The 17,256-nt window shown below is 40.7% G+C and overlaps 1 protein-coding gene across 4 annotated transcripts in view; it reads left to right on the forward strand.

Moving 5' to 3' along the window:
* ADGB (androglobin) overlaps positions 1-17,256 on the forward strand; it is a 221,736-nt gene that overhangs the window by 117,938 nt on the left and 86,542 nt on the right. For all 4 annotated transcript variants that reach the window (XM_030556520.1, XM_030556521.1, XM_030556522.1 and 1 more), the window contains 6 exons: positions 2,461-2,629; positions 7,027-7,090; positions 8,984-9,086; positions 11,167-11,308; positions 15,154-15,268; positions 16,751-16,918. In XM_030556520.1, coding sequence (XP_030412380.1) covers positions 2,461-2,629; positions 7,027-7,090; positions 8,984-9,086; positions 11,167-11,308; positions 15,154-15,268; positions 16,751-16,918 — 761 coding nt within the window. The remainder of the gene's footprint in view (positions 1-2,460; positions 2,630-7,026; positions 7,091-8,983; positions 9,087-11,166; positions 11,309-15,153; positions 15,269-16,750; positions 16,919-17,256) is intronic.

A 17,256-nucleotide genomic window follows, 5' to 3' on the forward strand; every position in this document is an offset into this window, starting at 1 on the left:
TCTGGAGCATTGCACTGTGGGTAGCTATCCCGTAGCTATCCCATCGTTCCCGCAGTGTCCCCCGCCCACTGTACCCAATGCATGATGGTACAAAAACAGTGTCGTGGGTGATTCTGGGTAAATGTCATCACTCATTCCTTCCTCCGTGAAAGCAACGGCAGACAATCATTTTGCGCCCTTTTTCCCTGGATTGCCCTGGCAGATGCCATAGCATGGCAACCATGAAGCCTGTTTTGCCTTTTGTCACTGTCACCGTATGTGTACTGGATGCCGCTGACAGAGGCAGTACTGCAGTGCTACACAGCAGCATTCATTTGCCTTTGCAAGGTAGCAGAGATGGTTACCAGTTGTTTTGTACTGTCTACTGTACCATTGTAAATTGGTGATGAGATGACGGTTATCAGTCACTCTATACTGTCTGCAGCTGTCATGGGTGTTCCTGGCTGACCTTCACTGAGGTTGGCTGGGGGTGCAAAGACAAAAATGGGAATGACCCCCTGGGTCATTCTCTCCTTTAGGTTGTATCTAAAAATAGAGTCAGTCCTGCCTAGAATATGGGGCAAGTGTACTAGAGAACCAGAGAGCACAGCTGCTCCATGTCAGATCCCACAGAAATGATAAGCTACATGCCATTCTAGGGGGTGCCCCTGCAACAACCCCACCTGTTGCTTCCCTCCTCCCCCAACCCTCCTGGGCTACCATTGTAGTGTCCCCCCATTTGTGTGATGAAGTAATAAAGAATGCAGGAATAAGAAACACTGACTTTTTAGTGAGATAAAATGAGGAGGAGGCAGCCTCCAGCTGCTATGATAGTCCAGGCAGGACATTAAATGGTGTGGGGGAGAGGAGCCCAGCATCCCACTGCTATGATAGTCCAGGCAGTACAGAATCTTTTCTTTAGACATGAAAGGGGGGGGGGCTAATGGACTTCAGCCCCCCGTTGCTATGATGAGGACAGTCACCAGCCGTTCTGTACCATCTGCCGGGAATAACTGGGAGTCATTCCTATTTTTACCCAGATGCCCCCAGCCAACCTCACCTGAGGCCAGCCAGGAGCACTCATAGGATGATGACGACGGCTACCAGTCCTAGTGCACTGTACCATCTGCTACCGGGGCAGGGAGAGGAGAGAATGCTGCTATTCAGTGCCACAGCACCGCGTCTACCAGCAGCATGCAGTAGACATACGGTGACATTGAAAAAAGTCAAGAAACAATTTTTTTCCCTTTTCTTTCGCGGGGGGGAGTAAATTGACGAGCTATACCCTGAACCACCCCTGACAATGTGTTTGACCCTACAGGCATTGGGAGCTCAGCCAAGAATGCAAATGCTTTTCGGAGACTGCGGGGATTGTGGGATAGCTGGAGTCCTCAGTCCCCCCTCCCTTCCTCCATGAGCGTCCATTTGATTCTTTGGCTTTCCGTTACGTTTATCACACAGCACTGTGCTGTGGACTCTGTATCATAGCCTGGAGAATTTTTTCAAATTCTTTGGCATTTCATCTTCTGTAACGGAGCCGTGATAGAACAGATTTGTCTCCACATACAGCGATCAGATCCAGTATCTCCTGTACGGTCCATGCTGGAGCTCTTTGTATTTGGGATTGTGGCCACACTAACCCTAATCCGATATGGTAATACTGATTTCAGCACTACTTCTCTCATCGGGGAGGAGTACAGAAACCAGTTTAAAGAGCCCTTTATATCGATATAAAGGTCCTCGTTGTGTGGACAGGTGCAGCGTTAAATCACTTTAAAGCTGCTAAAATCGGTATAAACGCATAGTGTAGACCAGGCCTTTGTTGCAGAATACCATATAAAGTGTACATTACACAGTGTCATGCACTTTTCCTCTGATGGCTAGCCAGACCAAAATTTCTATATCCATATTTGGCAAAAGTCAGATTGTGGTAGTCTAACTTTCCTAATGCAGTATTAGGCCGTGTTCCTGCAAAGTAATAAAGTTAAGTACATGCAGGATGGGTAGTGTTGTGTCCTCCACAATTCAGTCGCTGGTTGCTTCTGCTCTTCAGCTAATCAAAATCTCATGACATCTCTGCTTTTCTTTGGGCATATGGCCAGAGAATTTTGGGTGAAGGGGCTTGTGTTCTCCACTATATAGCTGACTTGGGGTTCACTGTTGCACTCACAGAGCTACAGGATGTCTAACAGAAGTGCCAATGTTAAAAGTTCTAGCTTGGTGTGCAATGTCAAATGTATAGATAAGTGGAGGTGGGAAAGTCAGAAAATTCCAGTTACAGCCAACTAAGGGTTTTTAAAATTTGTTTTTGTTATTCTGCTGAGTTGTTTTATTTTACTTGGTTTTATTTTCATTTTCAAAAGATATGAAAGAAAAATCTTGATAATTTTTAGAGGTTCCCAGTACCAAGAAAACCCAGCATTTCTTTAATGTGCACATTCTTAGCATGTTGAAATCTGTGTGTACTTCTTATTTATGCAGATGAATTAATTGAAAATATAAGTATTGATGTGGCTCAGACATCAGAAGTAGTTGACACTAGTATATACAGCCAGATGGTGGATAAATCGCCAGAAGAAATTGAGTCAGAACGGAATCCTGTTTCCAGGGAAACATGGTTTGATTTTGAAGACTTCTCTACTTGTTTTCAGTAAGGAGCAGAGGTTTTGTTTTATATTCCTTAAAATTTAGATCAAAGTAGTGAAGTACAGTAAAAAATGGCTTTGTAAAAATTGTATCTCAACAGATCTACTTCCTTGTATGTATACTGAGTCATGTTGGCTTAATTTTAGGAACAAAAATAAATTGTTGGCATCTTTTACTTCTTAGTACTGCAGAATCAACACAGCTAAGCTAAGGCAAGCTGAATTCTATTGGTTCTTGTGCATCATCAGTATAATTCCAAATTTCTGTACCTTTACAAACCAAGTAAAGGCAGTGGGATTGTGCAACTGTCAAAGAAAGACTAATATGCAGCAAGAACTTAGCTTAAGGGCTTGTCTATATTGTATAATATAGACATTGATTGAACCTGCTTAAATCAGTGTAGCTTATATTATAATATAAACATTTTAAATTGATTTAGTTATAATCAAGACCAGGCTATAGATGCTGGGTTGTGTTTATAAGGCTGGAAGTGTTTTAACTTGTAAATTTAATATTCATGATTCTGAAATCATTGACTGACAAAAACCATGCAATCCAATGTGCCATTTTTACAGTCACTTTTCAGAGTAGAACTATACTTTTAAATAAAGCTTTTCAGTTATTTTATTCATCTCTGCGCAGGGGGCTAGCTCAAGGTGTATTCACCATTCATGTCCCACTTCAGCAATCTCAATGTGTGTCTACACTGGAGCTGGAGATGTAATTTCCAGTTTGAGTAGATAAACTCACATAAGCTCTGATCCACTAGCCTGCTAAAAATAGCAGTGTAATCATCGCTGCGTGAACAGCAATATGAGCAGGCATCTGAGTACAATCCAATCAGAGACCCTAGGAATGTGCTTGGGGTGGCTAGCCCATCCTGCTACCTATGCATCTATGGCTACAGTGCTATTTTTAGTTGCAAGCTTCTAGTGAACATAACGGCCATACTGGGTCAGACCAAAGGTCCATTCAGCCCAGTATCCTGTCTACTGACAGCGGTCAATCCCTGGTGTCCCAGAGGGAGTGAACTTGACAGGTAATGATCAAGTGATCTCTCTCCTGCCATCCATCTCCACCTTCTCACAAACAGAGGCTAGGGACACCATTCCTTACCCATCCTGGCTAATAGCTATTAATAGACTGAAACTCCATGAATTTATCCAGTTCTCTTTTAAACCCTGTTATAGTCCTAGCCTTCACAATCTCCTCAGGCAAGGAGTTCCACCAGTTCACTGTGTGAAGAACTTCCATTTATTTGTTTTAAACCTGCTGCCCATTAATTTCATTTTGGGTGGCCTCTAGTTCTTTTATTTACTTGTTCCCATAATATCTTTTCCTTATTCACATTCTCTATACCAGTCATGATTTTATATACTTCTATCATATCCCCCCTTAGTCTCCTCTTTTCCAAGCTGAAAAGTCCTAACCTCTTTAGCATTCATAGTGCTAGTATGTATACCTGAGCTGGAAATTACACTTCCTGCTTCAGTGCAAACATACTTTCAGTCCTATAGAGCTGTATCCAAAGTAGGGAAACCCAGTTCTTTCAATCCTAGACGTTTTATATCCTAAAAGAAACCTGGAGATTGTTACTTAGTTTTGGATGTATTCTACAGGCTATTCAAGCATTGAGCCTTGTTTGATGTTATATAAATAACCTTAATTGTTTTCTTGCCCCAGTTCTTGCTGCTGTCAAGGTATGAACTCCCACTCTGAACCTTAGTGTCCAAAAGTTGGGGTACCTGCATGAACCCCCCTAAGCTTAATTACTAGCTTAGAAATGGTAAAGCTGCCACCACCCAAAAATATAGTGTCTGATGCACTTTCTGGCCCCCAAACCCTTCCCTGGGGACCCCAAGACCCAAAGCCCCTTGGGTCTCAAAACAAAGGGAAATAAACCATTCCCCTCTTCTCTTCCTCCCAGATCCTCCCTTCCCTGGGTTACACTAGGAGATCGCTGTGATTCAATGCCTTGAATCTTAAAACAGAGGAAAGCCACCTTCCCCTCCTTCTTCACTCCCCCTCCAAGACTCTCCCTGAGAGAGAGACTAAGTGATACTAAGAGAGAAATCAGGTTTTTCCTCCCCCCCTTCTCTCCTTTCTCCCACCAATTCCTTGGTGAGTGCAAACTCCCTCCCCTTGGGTCTCACACAAGAATAAAAAACCAATCAGGTTCTTAAAAAGAAAAAACTTTTATTAAAAGAAAAATAAAAACTGTCTCTGTAAAAATCAAGATGGAAAATGTTACAGGGTCTTTCAGCTTATAGACACTAGAGAGAATCCTTCACCCAGAACAAATACAAGTTGCAGCAAAAAGTAAGAGATACAATACTTCCAGCAAAACACACATTTGCAAAATAAAACAATTAAAAAAGACTAAACCGCCTTTCTAACTGGTACTTACTAAATTGAACAAAAGAGGCTGTTTCAGAAACTTGGAGATATCTGCTTACATGTCTGGTCCCTCTCAGAACCCAGAGAGAACAAAGAAAAAACCCAGAAAGCACAAACAAAGGCTTCCCTCCACTGAGATTTGAAAGTATCTTGTCTCCTGATTGGTCCTCTGGTCAGATGTTCCAAGTTTACTGCTAATTAACCCTTAACCATCTGTTTATGACAGCTGCATGCTGCAGTGTTGTGGTTTTCCTTTGGTATCTTTACAGAAGTTGGGATTTCTTAATATGCAATCCTAGTTCTGAGGGGGAACCTAATTTTAGATGTTCCAGTTTTCTATGCATTTTTTTAAATGCTTTTGTCTTTTAGCCTCACTAATATATTTCAGATATTTTATTTTTATGGTTGATAGTTCTTTGAGGAGCCTTCACTTTCCACTCGTTAAGAACTGACTGGAAATTCTCTATGGCAGCAGTTATTGTCATAGGTGGTACATGAAGGAGGGCTATAGCTAGTGCCTGAACCTGCATGCTACCTGTAGGGACTAAACAGAGATTTCAGAGTTTGGGAAGGACTCCCTGTCTCATGTTAGGGAGCACCAAAACAGGAGTGAGAATCCTTCAAGATTTGAAGTAAAGTGATTTCCCCCTTCCATTCTCCAACACTGTTTCCTATTCGTAAAGGGTGTAGTTTAGTTACAGCTTCACTTAGAGTCAATGGTGAAATATGAACAAGTTTTTAAAAGGTTTGTTAGTTGAACAGAGTAAATTACTGTTGCCTTTTGAAGACCACCATCATAAACTTATATGCCAAACTTGTCAGTTCCTTTTTCTCATTTCTAAAAAGGATAAGAGAGTTACCTATTTTTAGAACTTACACTTTTTTAAAATGATTCCTACTGAGCCTTAAAGACTTTGTTACACAGAAATTTTAGCTGCCAGGCTAAGAGTTTTATCCTGGCAGCCAATGATGTTGAATGTTTCTCTTTGCCTAATGTGAACATAGGTCAAATACAGAGAACTTGATATGGATGTTAAAAATTGGCATCAATTTTTGGGGAGGAGGAGCAGATCAGCAGTTATAGAATTGGTGAATGTCAAGAATGTATCACTGCCTCAATAGGGACTTTCAATAATCTGAACTCTTCCTTTGTATAAAACCCTGAACTCTGGTTCAAATTTTGTCATCAGTTAAAGTTGAACTCAATGAGGTTAACTGGGTCAAACTGAGGTCACAATTTGATTCAGTTTCTTAGTCATTTTCTGGCTAACACAATTTCTTAGAAGAATTAAGAAATTACATAAAGGCAATTGTCCCCTATAGTGATGCCTCTGCTTTTTCTATAGTTCAGTGATTTTTTAGGTGTTAAAATTTTAACACTATTTCAGTTTGTTGCCATTTACAAATCCAAATAAGATGAAACTAGCTGTCAGACCTGCATAAGAGAGAGTTAGACCTGCAACAAAGATACTAATCAATGTCAACAGCAGGGGTCGGCAACCTCTGGCACGCAGCTCGCCAGGGTAAGCACCCTGGCGGGCTGGACCAGTTAGTTTACCTGCCGTGTCGGCAGGTTCGGCCAACCGTAGCTCCCACTGGCCGCGGTTCAGCATCCCAGGCCAATGGGGGTGGCATGAAGCCATGGCCAGCACAACCCTCACCCACGCCACCCCCATTGACCTGGGACAGCGAACTGCAGCCAGTGGGAGCCGTGGTCAGCCGAACCTGCCAATGCAGCAGGTAAACAAACTGGCCTGGCTCGCCAGGGTGTTTACCCTGGCGAGCTGTGTGCCAGAGGTTGGCAACCCCTGGTCAACAGCTTTCACTGGAGATAAATTGTATGTGTTCATTTTTTAAGAGGCTTCAAATGTTGAACCACTTTCAAGAAATAGTTTTGAATCTGTTTCATAATGGATAGAAATGGTTGCAGTAGCACTATGTGGGATGAGAGAAAATTTACTAAATTAAAATACTAAAATTAATTTTCCCCTCTTTTCTTTCTAGGAACCTGCATGTTTTCCACAAACCAAATACATATGCTTATAGTTATCAGAAAGCTGATTTTAAGGTACATGCATGCATCACATTATTGATTTCACTTTTTTATTGAGAGAACCTACATCTTGATAATTCATAAGTCCTAAATATTAGTGCTAACCCATGAACAACTATTACAGACAAAATAATAATGTGAAAATATATATGGAAATACTTAAGGCAATAGTGGTCATCGTTAAGGCAACATGTTGCTGACACTTATACTGCAATATTTCCCTTCCTTCAAAATCAGAAATGACAGTAGTGCCACAGATTACTGTTTGGCAATGGCTAAAAAATAATGACTGTTGGAGGTAGCAAAAATATTTCAGTTTACACTATAGAATACAGTGTGCCAGATCCTCAACTCCACTTAAGATGCAAGGCAAAGGTGACTTAAATTTGCCTTGAGGCAGCCACTGAGATGCCTCAAGAGCATCCCAGACTGATTCAATCTGAGAGCCTCAAGATTGGGAGGGCAGAAGTATAGTCTCCCATCCCTCGACTCTAGGTGTACTAAGTGCTGCTTTGGTGCACTTGAGAATCTGGTGCACTTGACTGGAATTACATTTTACCTATGTAATTACAATTACAATGTAAACACACTAGCAATGTTTTAGATACCTACAGTTAACTAATAAATTAATGTAACTGGAAGATTAAACATGTCTGAACATGTTGCTCCTTTAGTTTCATATTTAGTACATTAATACCCTGTAATTGCTGTGCAGTTAAACTTTGTCATGAATAGACCTAGTACAAAATCTTGTACCCAAAAATTATCTATATGCGTTATATTCCTTAACTGCAGCATATCTTCAGTGTCACTAATCTCACAGTTATAAAGTGTAACCAGATCATAGGTCAGTTTTCCTGACCCATGATCTGCTTTGTATATGCAACTTCATGCAACTGAAAACATGCTCTATTTTCTAAAATGTAGTCAACGCAATCCTAGCGGTGTGCTAGGATGGCCAAGTATATTCTTTAGGACCCTTTACTCTGGTACCATAATATTTTATTAGACACAGGTAAATCAAATATTCATGCTATCTGGCAAATTAAATATCAACCATATGGGATAACAGTGTTGTACTGTAATTTCATAGTTTTATAGATTTTTAAGGTCAGAAGGGACTATTACATTGTCTAGTCTGATGTCCTATATATCATAGGCCATTAAATTTCACTCAGTTGCCCCTATATTGACCCCAATACCTTGTTTGGGGTAAAACATCTCCCTGAAGTGCATCTAGCCTTGATCTGAAGACATGCCAATATTGCTAATATCTCAGTATCAAATTGCTAATATTTACAGTTATGGCTGTAACGCCAATTTAAGAAAAATGAAAGAGACAAATGAAGTTTAAATTAGAGTATTTTATAGGAATGGTGCAATACACATTACTGTTTCTGATGTTTATGCATTAAAGTTTTATGTAAAGTGCTACCATATTTTATTATTTTTGCAAAGTAGAAATCATAATGATGCAAAATAAATTGTATGTTAAGGCACAAGTCAAGAATATTCATAATACTGTATATCTTACAAGTTTGTTGGAATTGCTTACAGTTGGCAAATTGTAGAACAATTCCTGGATGCTTCATATCATAATATTTTAAAAAGGTAACTAAGTTGGTCCCTTAATACTAGTAGATAAGCAGGGTTTAATTAAAGGTGGTGCACAGGGAAGATGTGCATAAGATGTAGGTACAGTTTCTATTAAAGAAACTATTTTTTCTCTAATCTGTGGAAAGAATGAATATTAATAGGTAAATGAAACTTGAAGCTCTGTCAGAAGCACTGGTAACAATTAACTGCTTGTTTTACATATGTACATTGAGTCAAAGTTTGAACTTTAAATCAAAAATGGTAAAAGACTAATTCAACAAATTAAACATGAATGCCCTTTTCCACCTGCAGTTTACAGATGATCGAGTCTTCTATTATTTATTTGTGGACAGTTTGAAGCCTATTGAAATCCTGGTTAGTTTTTCTGCATTAGTACGCTGGGGAGATTCTGGAGGTAAGAAAAAAAGTGTTAATATTGATTGTTCTCAACTGCTAAAGACTTTTATATTAACTGTCTTCTTTTGAAACCATGCTTTTTTCTTTTTTTGGTCTTTTATGGAGTAGGTGACACTCAGTGCCTAGATGGTTTAGTGAGAACTGCAATATTCCCTTTGGATATTTTAGAGTTCTCTCTCCTGCAATATTGACACATGCTATGTCCATAGTATCGTGATCAATTATGAGTCACACAGATCTGCTTAGTAAGACGAGTTCACCTGTGCAGTAATTTGGCAGGCTTTAAACAGAGCAAGTTGACTCTAGGAAATGATCTGTCAAAACACTTGGCTGTGCCACAGTGGTGCTTTTGTATTGCACCACACTGATTGAAAACACTTTTTCACATCCTTTTTATGAACAATGCCTCTTAAGGAATTGTTTACTATGTTTAATCATTTGCTATTCCTTTTTGTCCATACTTTCCTAGAATGGATTTCCTTTCATTTCCCGTGTCATTTCTGCCTAGTTTTCTCTTCTTGCAAACTGTTCTATCTTTGGTCTGGTCTACACGCAATAATTGCATTGATTTAACTAAAATTGATGCAAATCCCTGTTTGGACACTTTTGGATCTGTTTACAGCAGACTCATCTTGATACCCTATGGCTCTGCCTAGGGTAAATCACAAATGTCTGAAATATCTAGATCAGGGGTCAACAACCTCTGGCATGCGGCTCACCAGGGTAAGCACCCTGGCAGGCTAGACCAGTTTGTTCATCTGCCGTGTCAGCAGGTTCAGCCGATCGCGGCTCCCACTGTCTGCAGTTCACCATCCCAGGCCAATGGGAGTGGTGGGAAGTCACCGCCAGCACATCCCTCGGCGCTTCGCGCCCCCCCCCCCCGGCCTGAGATGGCAAACCACAGCCAGTGGGAGCCACAGTTGGCCGAACCTGACAACGCGGCAGATAAACTGGCCCGGCCCGCCAGGGTGCTTACCCTGGCGAGCTGCTTGCCAGAGGTTGCCGACCCCAATCTAGATTAATATTTTTAAAGAATTAAGTTAATTGGCAGTCACCTTGAGTTAAATAGGGCTATAAACCTTAGTCTAGACCTACCTTGAGGGCATGTAACTTACATGCCAAGGAGCCAAAATAAAGTGTAATTACACCTGTGTGTTAAACCCTCTTACACAGGGTAAAACAGGTCCAAGTAGTTCTGTGGGAGTCTAAGATTATGTCTACACTTTGAGCTGGTGGTGTAAGTTCCAGCTCAAGTACCTGCACTTATTCTGAGCAAGCTAGGCCACTAAAAGTAAATGTGTAGCAACGGTGACAGGAGGGGCTAGCTACTCCAAGTATGAGCCCATTTGAGGTGCTAGGTACGTACCTAGGAAAGCTAGAACCTGCTCGCAACACTGTGGCTACAATCTGTTTTTAGCATTCTGACTCAGAGTTAGCACACATGTAGCTCCTTGAGCAGGAATTTACACTCTCAGTGTAAATGTATCCAAAGTGAGTAAAAAGGGATCTAAATTTATATCTCTTCTGAATAAGACCTTCAGAGTAGAGTGTATACATAACCTTTGTTCTGTGCTGTCTTTGTACACTGGTTAAGAACGGCAATACTGGGTCAGACCAAAGCTCCATCTAGCCCAGTATCCTGTCTTCCGACAGTGGCCAATGCCAGGTGCCTCTGAGGGAATGAGCAGAGTGGGTAATCATTAAGTGATCCATCCTTTGTCACCCATTCCCAGCTTCTGGCAGAGGCTAGGGACACTTCAGAACATGGTTTTGCATCCCTGCCCATTATGGCTAATAGCCACTGATGGACTTGTCCTCCAGGAACTTTAGTTCTTTTTTAAACCCAGTTAACTTAAAAAATGGCTGAATTTCTCCCAGAGCTACCATTAAGGGTAGGCAATTTCTGTGGCTGACTAGGACACTTACTGGTGGAGGCACCACTGGCATATATTAACTTACAAATAGTCTCTATTTTTTCATGGGCTTTGATGACCAAAATGTGATCCTGAATTCTGTCTCATGATAAAATTTTATCAATTGCTCTGCTAACTTTATTTTTCTAATTGTTTTTTTTACAGCGACACAAAAAGAAGGTTCTGGTATACCACAGGGCATGCTTACGGTTGAAAGTTTCTCTTGGAAAAGTGTGACTGCTGGACAGCTTGTGCTAAAGATACATACATATGCAACCAAAGCTGCTATGCTAAGACTTCCCCCAGGGTGTGTACTGGTCTTTTTTTAATTTCCCTCTAGCATTTAAAGACCTGCTGTTGCCTTAAGGATATAATTTACATAACTGAATCTGGAATAGTTAATTATTTGCAAATATTTGAATGTTTGCATAAAATTTATAAGATTTTCTCATGTTTATTTGGATTTAAGAATCATTACTAAAGTTTTTAAAATTGTGTGTCACTCTGTGAATCCCTTACTCTGTTTGCTGATATCCCACTAGTTTTTCTAGAAAAAAACTGAAATACATTCAGTTCTAAATAGAAGGCTTCAGAAATTTGGCTGAGGTATTAGCAGCTAACACTCATTTTAATTAAAACTTTTACTGAAGTATGATACTGTAGCCAGTATTGTAACTCTTCTGTAAATGGAATTTATGAAACATGAAAGGACATAAGTTCCCAAACAATTCCAATTTAAAATGATTAGGAAGCCATGACATTGATGCTTTGTGGGATCATTTCTCTTGGCATGTAGCCCTAGATATCTGGTTTAAAGCAGTTCCTTGGCTGTAAAAATAAAGAAGAGATAACCCCATACCACCCTCTTCATCCTTAGATATCTACTAGTCTCTTAACATGTTTGAAATGAAAGAAACAATTCATGATGTATTGGCACAAGGACTGAATTGCTGGATAATTCAAAGCTTTTGGTTCTCAAAAAATAAAAACTTGCCAGTTTAGTTTAAAAAAGATTATATGAAAATGAACAAAGGACTGCTGCTGTGAACTTTTAGCTTCTTTTTTCTTGTGTAGATTTTATTTTAAAAGATAGTTATTTGTTTTTATATATCAAAAAAAATTACAAAAAGTACCTATAAAACTTAAACAGAACAATATATATCTGTCATGTCCTGTATGTCCATGCCAACAAACTATAAATGGAAATCAAAGAAGATTTCAAAGGAATAGAAAAGTAAACACAAAGACTTGTTATATATCTGGTATTAAGTCAACCAAGTTGAACAGTGCTCCCTTTTTTCTCTAAACTGATTAAAAATATTAAAATGGATTTCATTTGTGACAAATGGCAGTAAAACAAATTTCAGCTGGAAAAAAATATACACATCAGAATGCCTGATTGAACTGGCTCATGGACAGATTAATCAGCATCTACATTCCTCTGAGCTGTGCAGTTTCTGAAAGTTGGAGATTCAAGTTCTGTGGGGGACTGCACTGTCAGAAATTTCAGAAGAAAAGTTAGTCTTCTGCAGGACTCTAAATCAAAGAACAAATCTTTATATTTCTGCAACTGCAAGTTTCAGAGCTACCCAAGAAGCAGGTATCTATTACAGGTAAGCTCCCCACCCATGACACTACATCTGATTCCCCATCCTCCACAATTTGCAATCATGCCACAAGGAATAATTAATTGTGTAGAATTTACAATGTCAGTCTCAGGCATGGGAGTAGAAGTGGGCTTAGTACTCACCCTGTGGAGCAATTTCCATTTCATTCTGTAGACAGCAGGACTCACCCAAGCAGTGCCTCCTGCTGGTCTCTCAGGGAATTAGCTCATTCCAGCATCCAGAACACCCTCTACAGGCCAGTGACCCACTTTCCAGCTTCTGGCCCCCATGTCCCTCCCAGGACCCCAGTGCCCCTTTAACTGGGTTTCCCCCTCCCAAGGGAACCCCACCCCACTATCCCCACTTTGCCTCGGTATTGGCTACTCCCCAGTCTCCATCTAGCCCCCATTCCCTGGGGCAGACTGCAGTATCAGCCACTCATCATCAGCAAAGGGCTTTGGACCTGCTGCCTTGGCCTAGCCCTGGGCTGCCCTCTGCAACCACCAGTATCTCTTGGTCTGATGCTAGGCTCACAGCCTGGGGCTTTCCAGGCAAGAGCTCCTCTGCCTGTCCCCAGTCCTGCTCCACCCTAGGTGCCTTGTTTAACTCCCTTCAGCCAGGCCCTTCTCCCTCTACAGGCAGAGGGAAACTGTGTGGTCTTCTGGCTCACTGCCTCTTATAGGGGCCAGCTGGGCCTGATTGGGGCTTGGCCACAGTTGAGCCTGCTTTCTCCCAATCAGCCCAGGCTTCTTGCCCCAGCTACAGCCCTCTTCAGGGCTGTTTTAAGCCCCAGAGGGCAGGAGCGGTTAACCACCCCGCTACACATTCAAAAACCTTCTGACCCTTTGACCTCACTCCTGTCCCTGTTCTTTTATTAGTTGTCCCCCGCACTCAGTGGGTTCTGTGGCCCTGTGGTTCCTCCCCTTAGGCTGGGGGAGGATCCTTTAGCAGTGGGCGGGCTTCGCCCGCCCACTTCCCAGACACCCAATAGGTACACATTCAAAAAGACACCCCCGCTGGATGCCAATAGGACACATTCAAAAAGAAAAATTACTCGGAAATCCAAGTGGAAGCTTTCCTCCCACTGTCCATGTGGCAGGAAGTGGTGTAGTCTTCATCCCTAACCAGTTGCAATTAAAAAAAAGCAAATTTTAAAATCTTTGCACCATGTGGCTCTTCCCTTATTCTTGTTGCTATTAACCAAAGAAGTTTTCATACCACCGTTCACAAGCGAAAGAAGGGATATGGTGTTGAGTGCCTGATCCTGTCTTGTATGAATACAAGAAATAATTCTTCTTCCTTTCAAAATTGGAATTAGCTGTAGTTCCCAAGGAGGCACACTGAACTTCTGTTAATCACCAGCTGATGAGGCTACTCTTGAATGGATTGGGCCTGGAATTATTGCATAAAAGTGGTTTTATTCTAATCTGGTTTTATATTTAAATTTCCTTATCCTTGCCTATGTCCTTATAGTAATTTTGATTAAGGTAATGAATAACTAAGACATTTGACTCTTACTTTAGATTTTCCAGATAAGATTTATAAACTTAAATGTAGCCAGCTGTGGTCTTTGCTTTTAAATTCTTCTTATCATTATTTATTATTTGTTTCAATCAGTGTCTGGAAAATACCATACAAACCCAAAAGAAGGAACAGTCCCCAACCCAAAGAGTTATACTCTCTCCTTACGAAATACTACAGCAATATGTTATTCTGTGTTATAAAAACCACATGTAATCAAATTAAAGCAGAAAATAAATCTAAAACAGTGGCTTCTCAAATTACAGCCTGTAATTATAACCTCACCAGTAGTTCGAGGAGCCTTTCCTCATGCTCTGCTCAATTACACCGCTACCTTGATATAACGCCAACCGATATAACATGAATTTGGATATAACATGGTAAAGCAGTGCTCCGGAGGGGGAGGGCGGGGGAGGCAGGGCTGCGCACTCTGGTGGATCAAAACAAGTTCAGTATAACACGGTTTCACCAATAAAGCGCTAAGATTTTTTGGCTCCCAAGCGGGGCCAGCTCCAGGCCACAGCGCGCCAAGCGCGTGCTTGGGGGGGCACACCGCGGGGGGCAATCTGCCAGTTGCCAGGAGGGTGGCAGGCGGCTCCGGTGGACCTCCCGCAGGCGTCCCTGCGGAGGGTCCACTGGTCCCGTGATTCCAGTGGAGCATCTGCAGGCACACCTGCGGGAGGTCCACCAGAGCTGCGGGACCACTGACCCCCCGCAGGGAAGTCTGCGGGAGGTCCACCAGAGCCGCGAGACCAGCGAGCGGCAGAGCCCCCCCCGCAGCGTGCCGCAGTGCTTGGGGTGGCGAAATTGCTAGAGCCGGCCCTGCTCCCAAGGACAGCATTATATCAAGGTAGAGGTGTACTTATTTGAGAATCAAGCAATTAGCAATTGAGGGTTAAAAAGAGAGGTGGGCCAGGAAAGAATTTCACTGTTGTGAAATTGGTCCACTGAATGAAAAGTCTGAAGAACCACTGTTCTAAAAGAGCGTGCTTTTCTTTTTTGTTTTATTTTATTTTTTATGTAGGCGACATGTGTTAATCTTCACTGCAAGTTCCCCCATAGGGCACCATATCCATCTGTGTAGCATGGTGCCATGTGTGTTTGGTGAAGAGGATACTGTTTTGCCAAATCTTGACAAGGTACATGTTACCATAACAATGCATGCAATATTATTGCAAGTCATTGACCACACTCTTCTGCAGACTGATATAATTTTTCTCTTGAATGTTGAGTTTGGAGGATATGCAAGAAAATTCTGTGAGTTGTGCAGAAGTATTGTCACAAAAAGAAATTTAAATCTTAATATAAATAATGTTGCATCTCTATTTATAGTAGATTTTACTGAATAATGTAATGTAAATTCCAAATATATATGGAAGCAAGGGAAACAGTTCTGAGATATGAAAATGTGAGGGAGAGAGACACATATGAAGATGGGCATTATTATAGCTATGTGATGTAAACGTATAAGCAGGCGTTGGATGATGTGTTTCATATAAAATAACTGAAAATTCATTAATGTGCCAATATATAATTGGATATTAAAGAATGTAGTGGAAATATTTAAATTAGAGGTCGTGTATTGTCTTCTCTTTTGCAGTGTGCAGCTCTGATAGTCATAAAATGCATGTAAAGATTATTAAGATAAGTTCAAAAATGCTGACTTAGTGATGCAAACTGTCGGTCAGATGAATACATTTTCCCCCCATATGGTTGCAAAATGACCAGTAGGCCCCAGAATAGCTTTTGTTCTTAAAATGAACTATTGATTCAAAAGGATTTGTGATAGCTGTGATCAGAGACCCTGGGGGAGAAATTAATGCTTTCTCAGAGCTGTTGGTTAGGTTGTCTGTAGATCCAGACAGGTGTCTCTTTATTAGTTAAACTCAGTCCATGTTTTCAAGGTTTCCTTTACAAATGATTGGGCCAGAGACTTTGGGGTTTTTTTAAATGGAAGTGTAGATTCTCAAGCAGAGTTGTGCAACAAATTTTTTAAAAGGGGATATTTTGCAGCCATTTGTACCGCTGCATAATAATAGGATATTAAAGTAGCTTATGCAAGCTAGGATGGATATTTAGGAAAGTAGATTAAACCTGAGAACTTGATATGTTAAGAAAAAAAGAGAAACATTTTCAACTTGTCTCCCTTCTCTTTACAAAAGGGAGAATCTGTGGGTGGAACTTCCTTGGCCATAAAAACAATGTAAAACTGCCCCTGCAGTTGCTTTCTGTGGTTGTCTTTCCACAGATTTTTGCAAGAGGAGCATCTAGTCTCTAGAGTGCACTGCCAGCTGAGTTTCTACAGTCTCACATAGAAATTCAGGTGAAGGTTAACACTGCTATGTGCAGCATTCACTTTGACGTGGTGTTCAACCAAATACAAATACTCTTCTAAGAATATATGGATGGGATTAACCACTATTATGTCACAATGTATATTTTAGCTAGGAGAAGCCTTCACTTATTCTTACTATGATATAAATATGCATCTTAATTTTCACTTAATATTTTACAGTGCCTGGTACAAAAGAAGAATAATCAATGCATAATATTTTTATATTCTTCATCTGATAAACTGATAGCATTTTCCTTCCACAAGCTAGAATGTTCTCTCTCCCCAGGAGAGCTACCGGTTTATAGAACAGGCTACAGTTATCCTGAAAGCTATTGGAAATGTGATTAATAATTTCAGCAGTGAGCCTGAACTTTCCAAGGCCCTGAAGGAGCTGGAACTAACTCACTTCCCTCACAGCCTCCATGGGACAGGAATAGCTAGAGAACACTTCAAGGTAACAGTTCTAATAATCTGCTTTTTCTAAAAGCGTTCACAATATAAAAGAGTGTGTATGTGAACATTCATTCTCTTCTTCAAATAAGCTGCTATTATTGTTGTTATTATTTATTATTATTTATTACTATTAGCCAAATTTTCAAAGGGGTCTCCAGCTCTGCCTCTGATTTTGCACACATGGTTTGAAATCCATTATAACTTGCATGTGCAAATGATAGACTTTACAAATACAAATAGAAATTGCCTTTCCTTTATATATCCAAATGATAATATATGCAGAACTGTACATACTAAAATCAGAGACACTGTTTTGGCAGTTTGGCACTGCATGTTTCA

The sequence above is a fragment of the Gopherus evgoodei genome, chromosome 3, assembly GCF_007399415.2.
Source record: "Gopherus evgoodei ecotype Sinaloan lineage chromosome 3, rGopEvg1_v1.p, whole genome shotgun sequence".
Taxonomy (NCBI): Eukaryota; Metazoa; Chordata; order Testudines; family Testudinidae; genus Gopherus; species Gopherus evgoodei.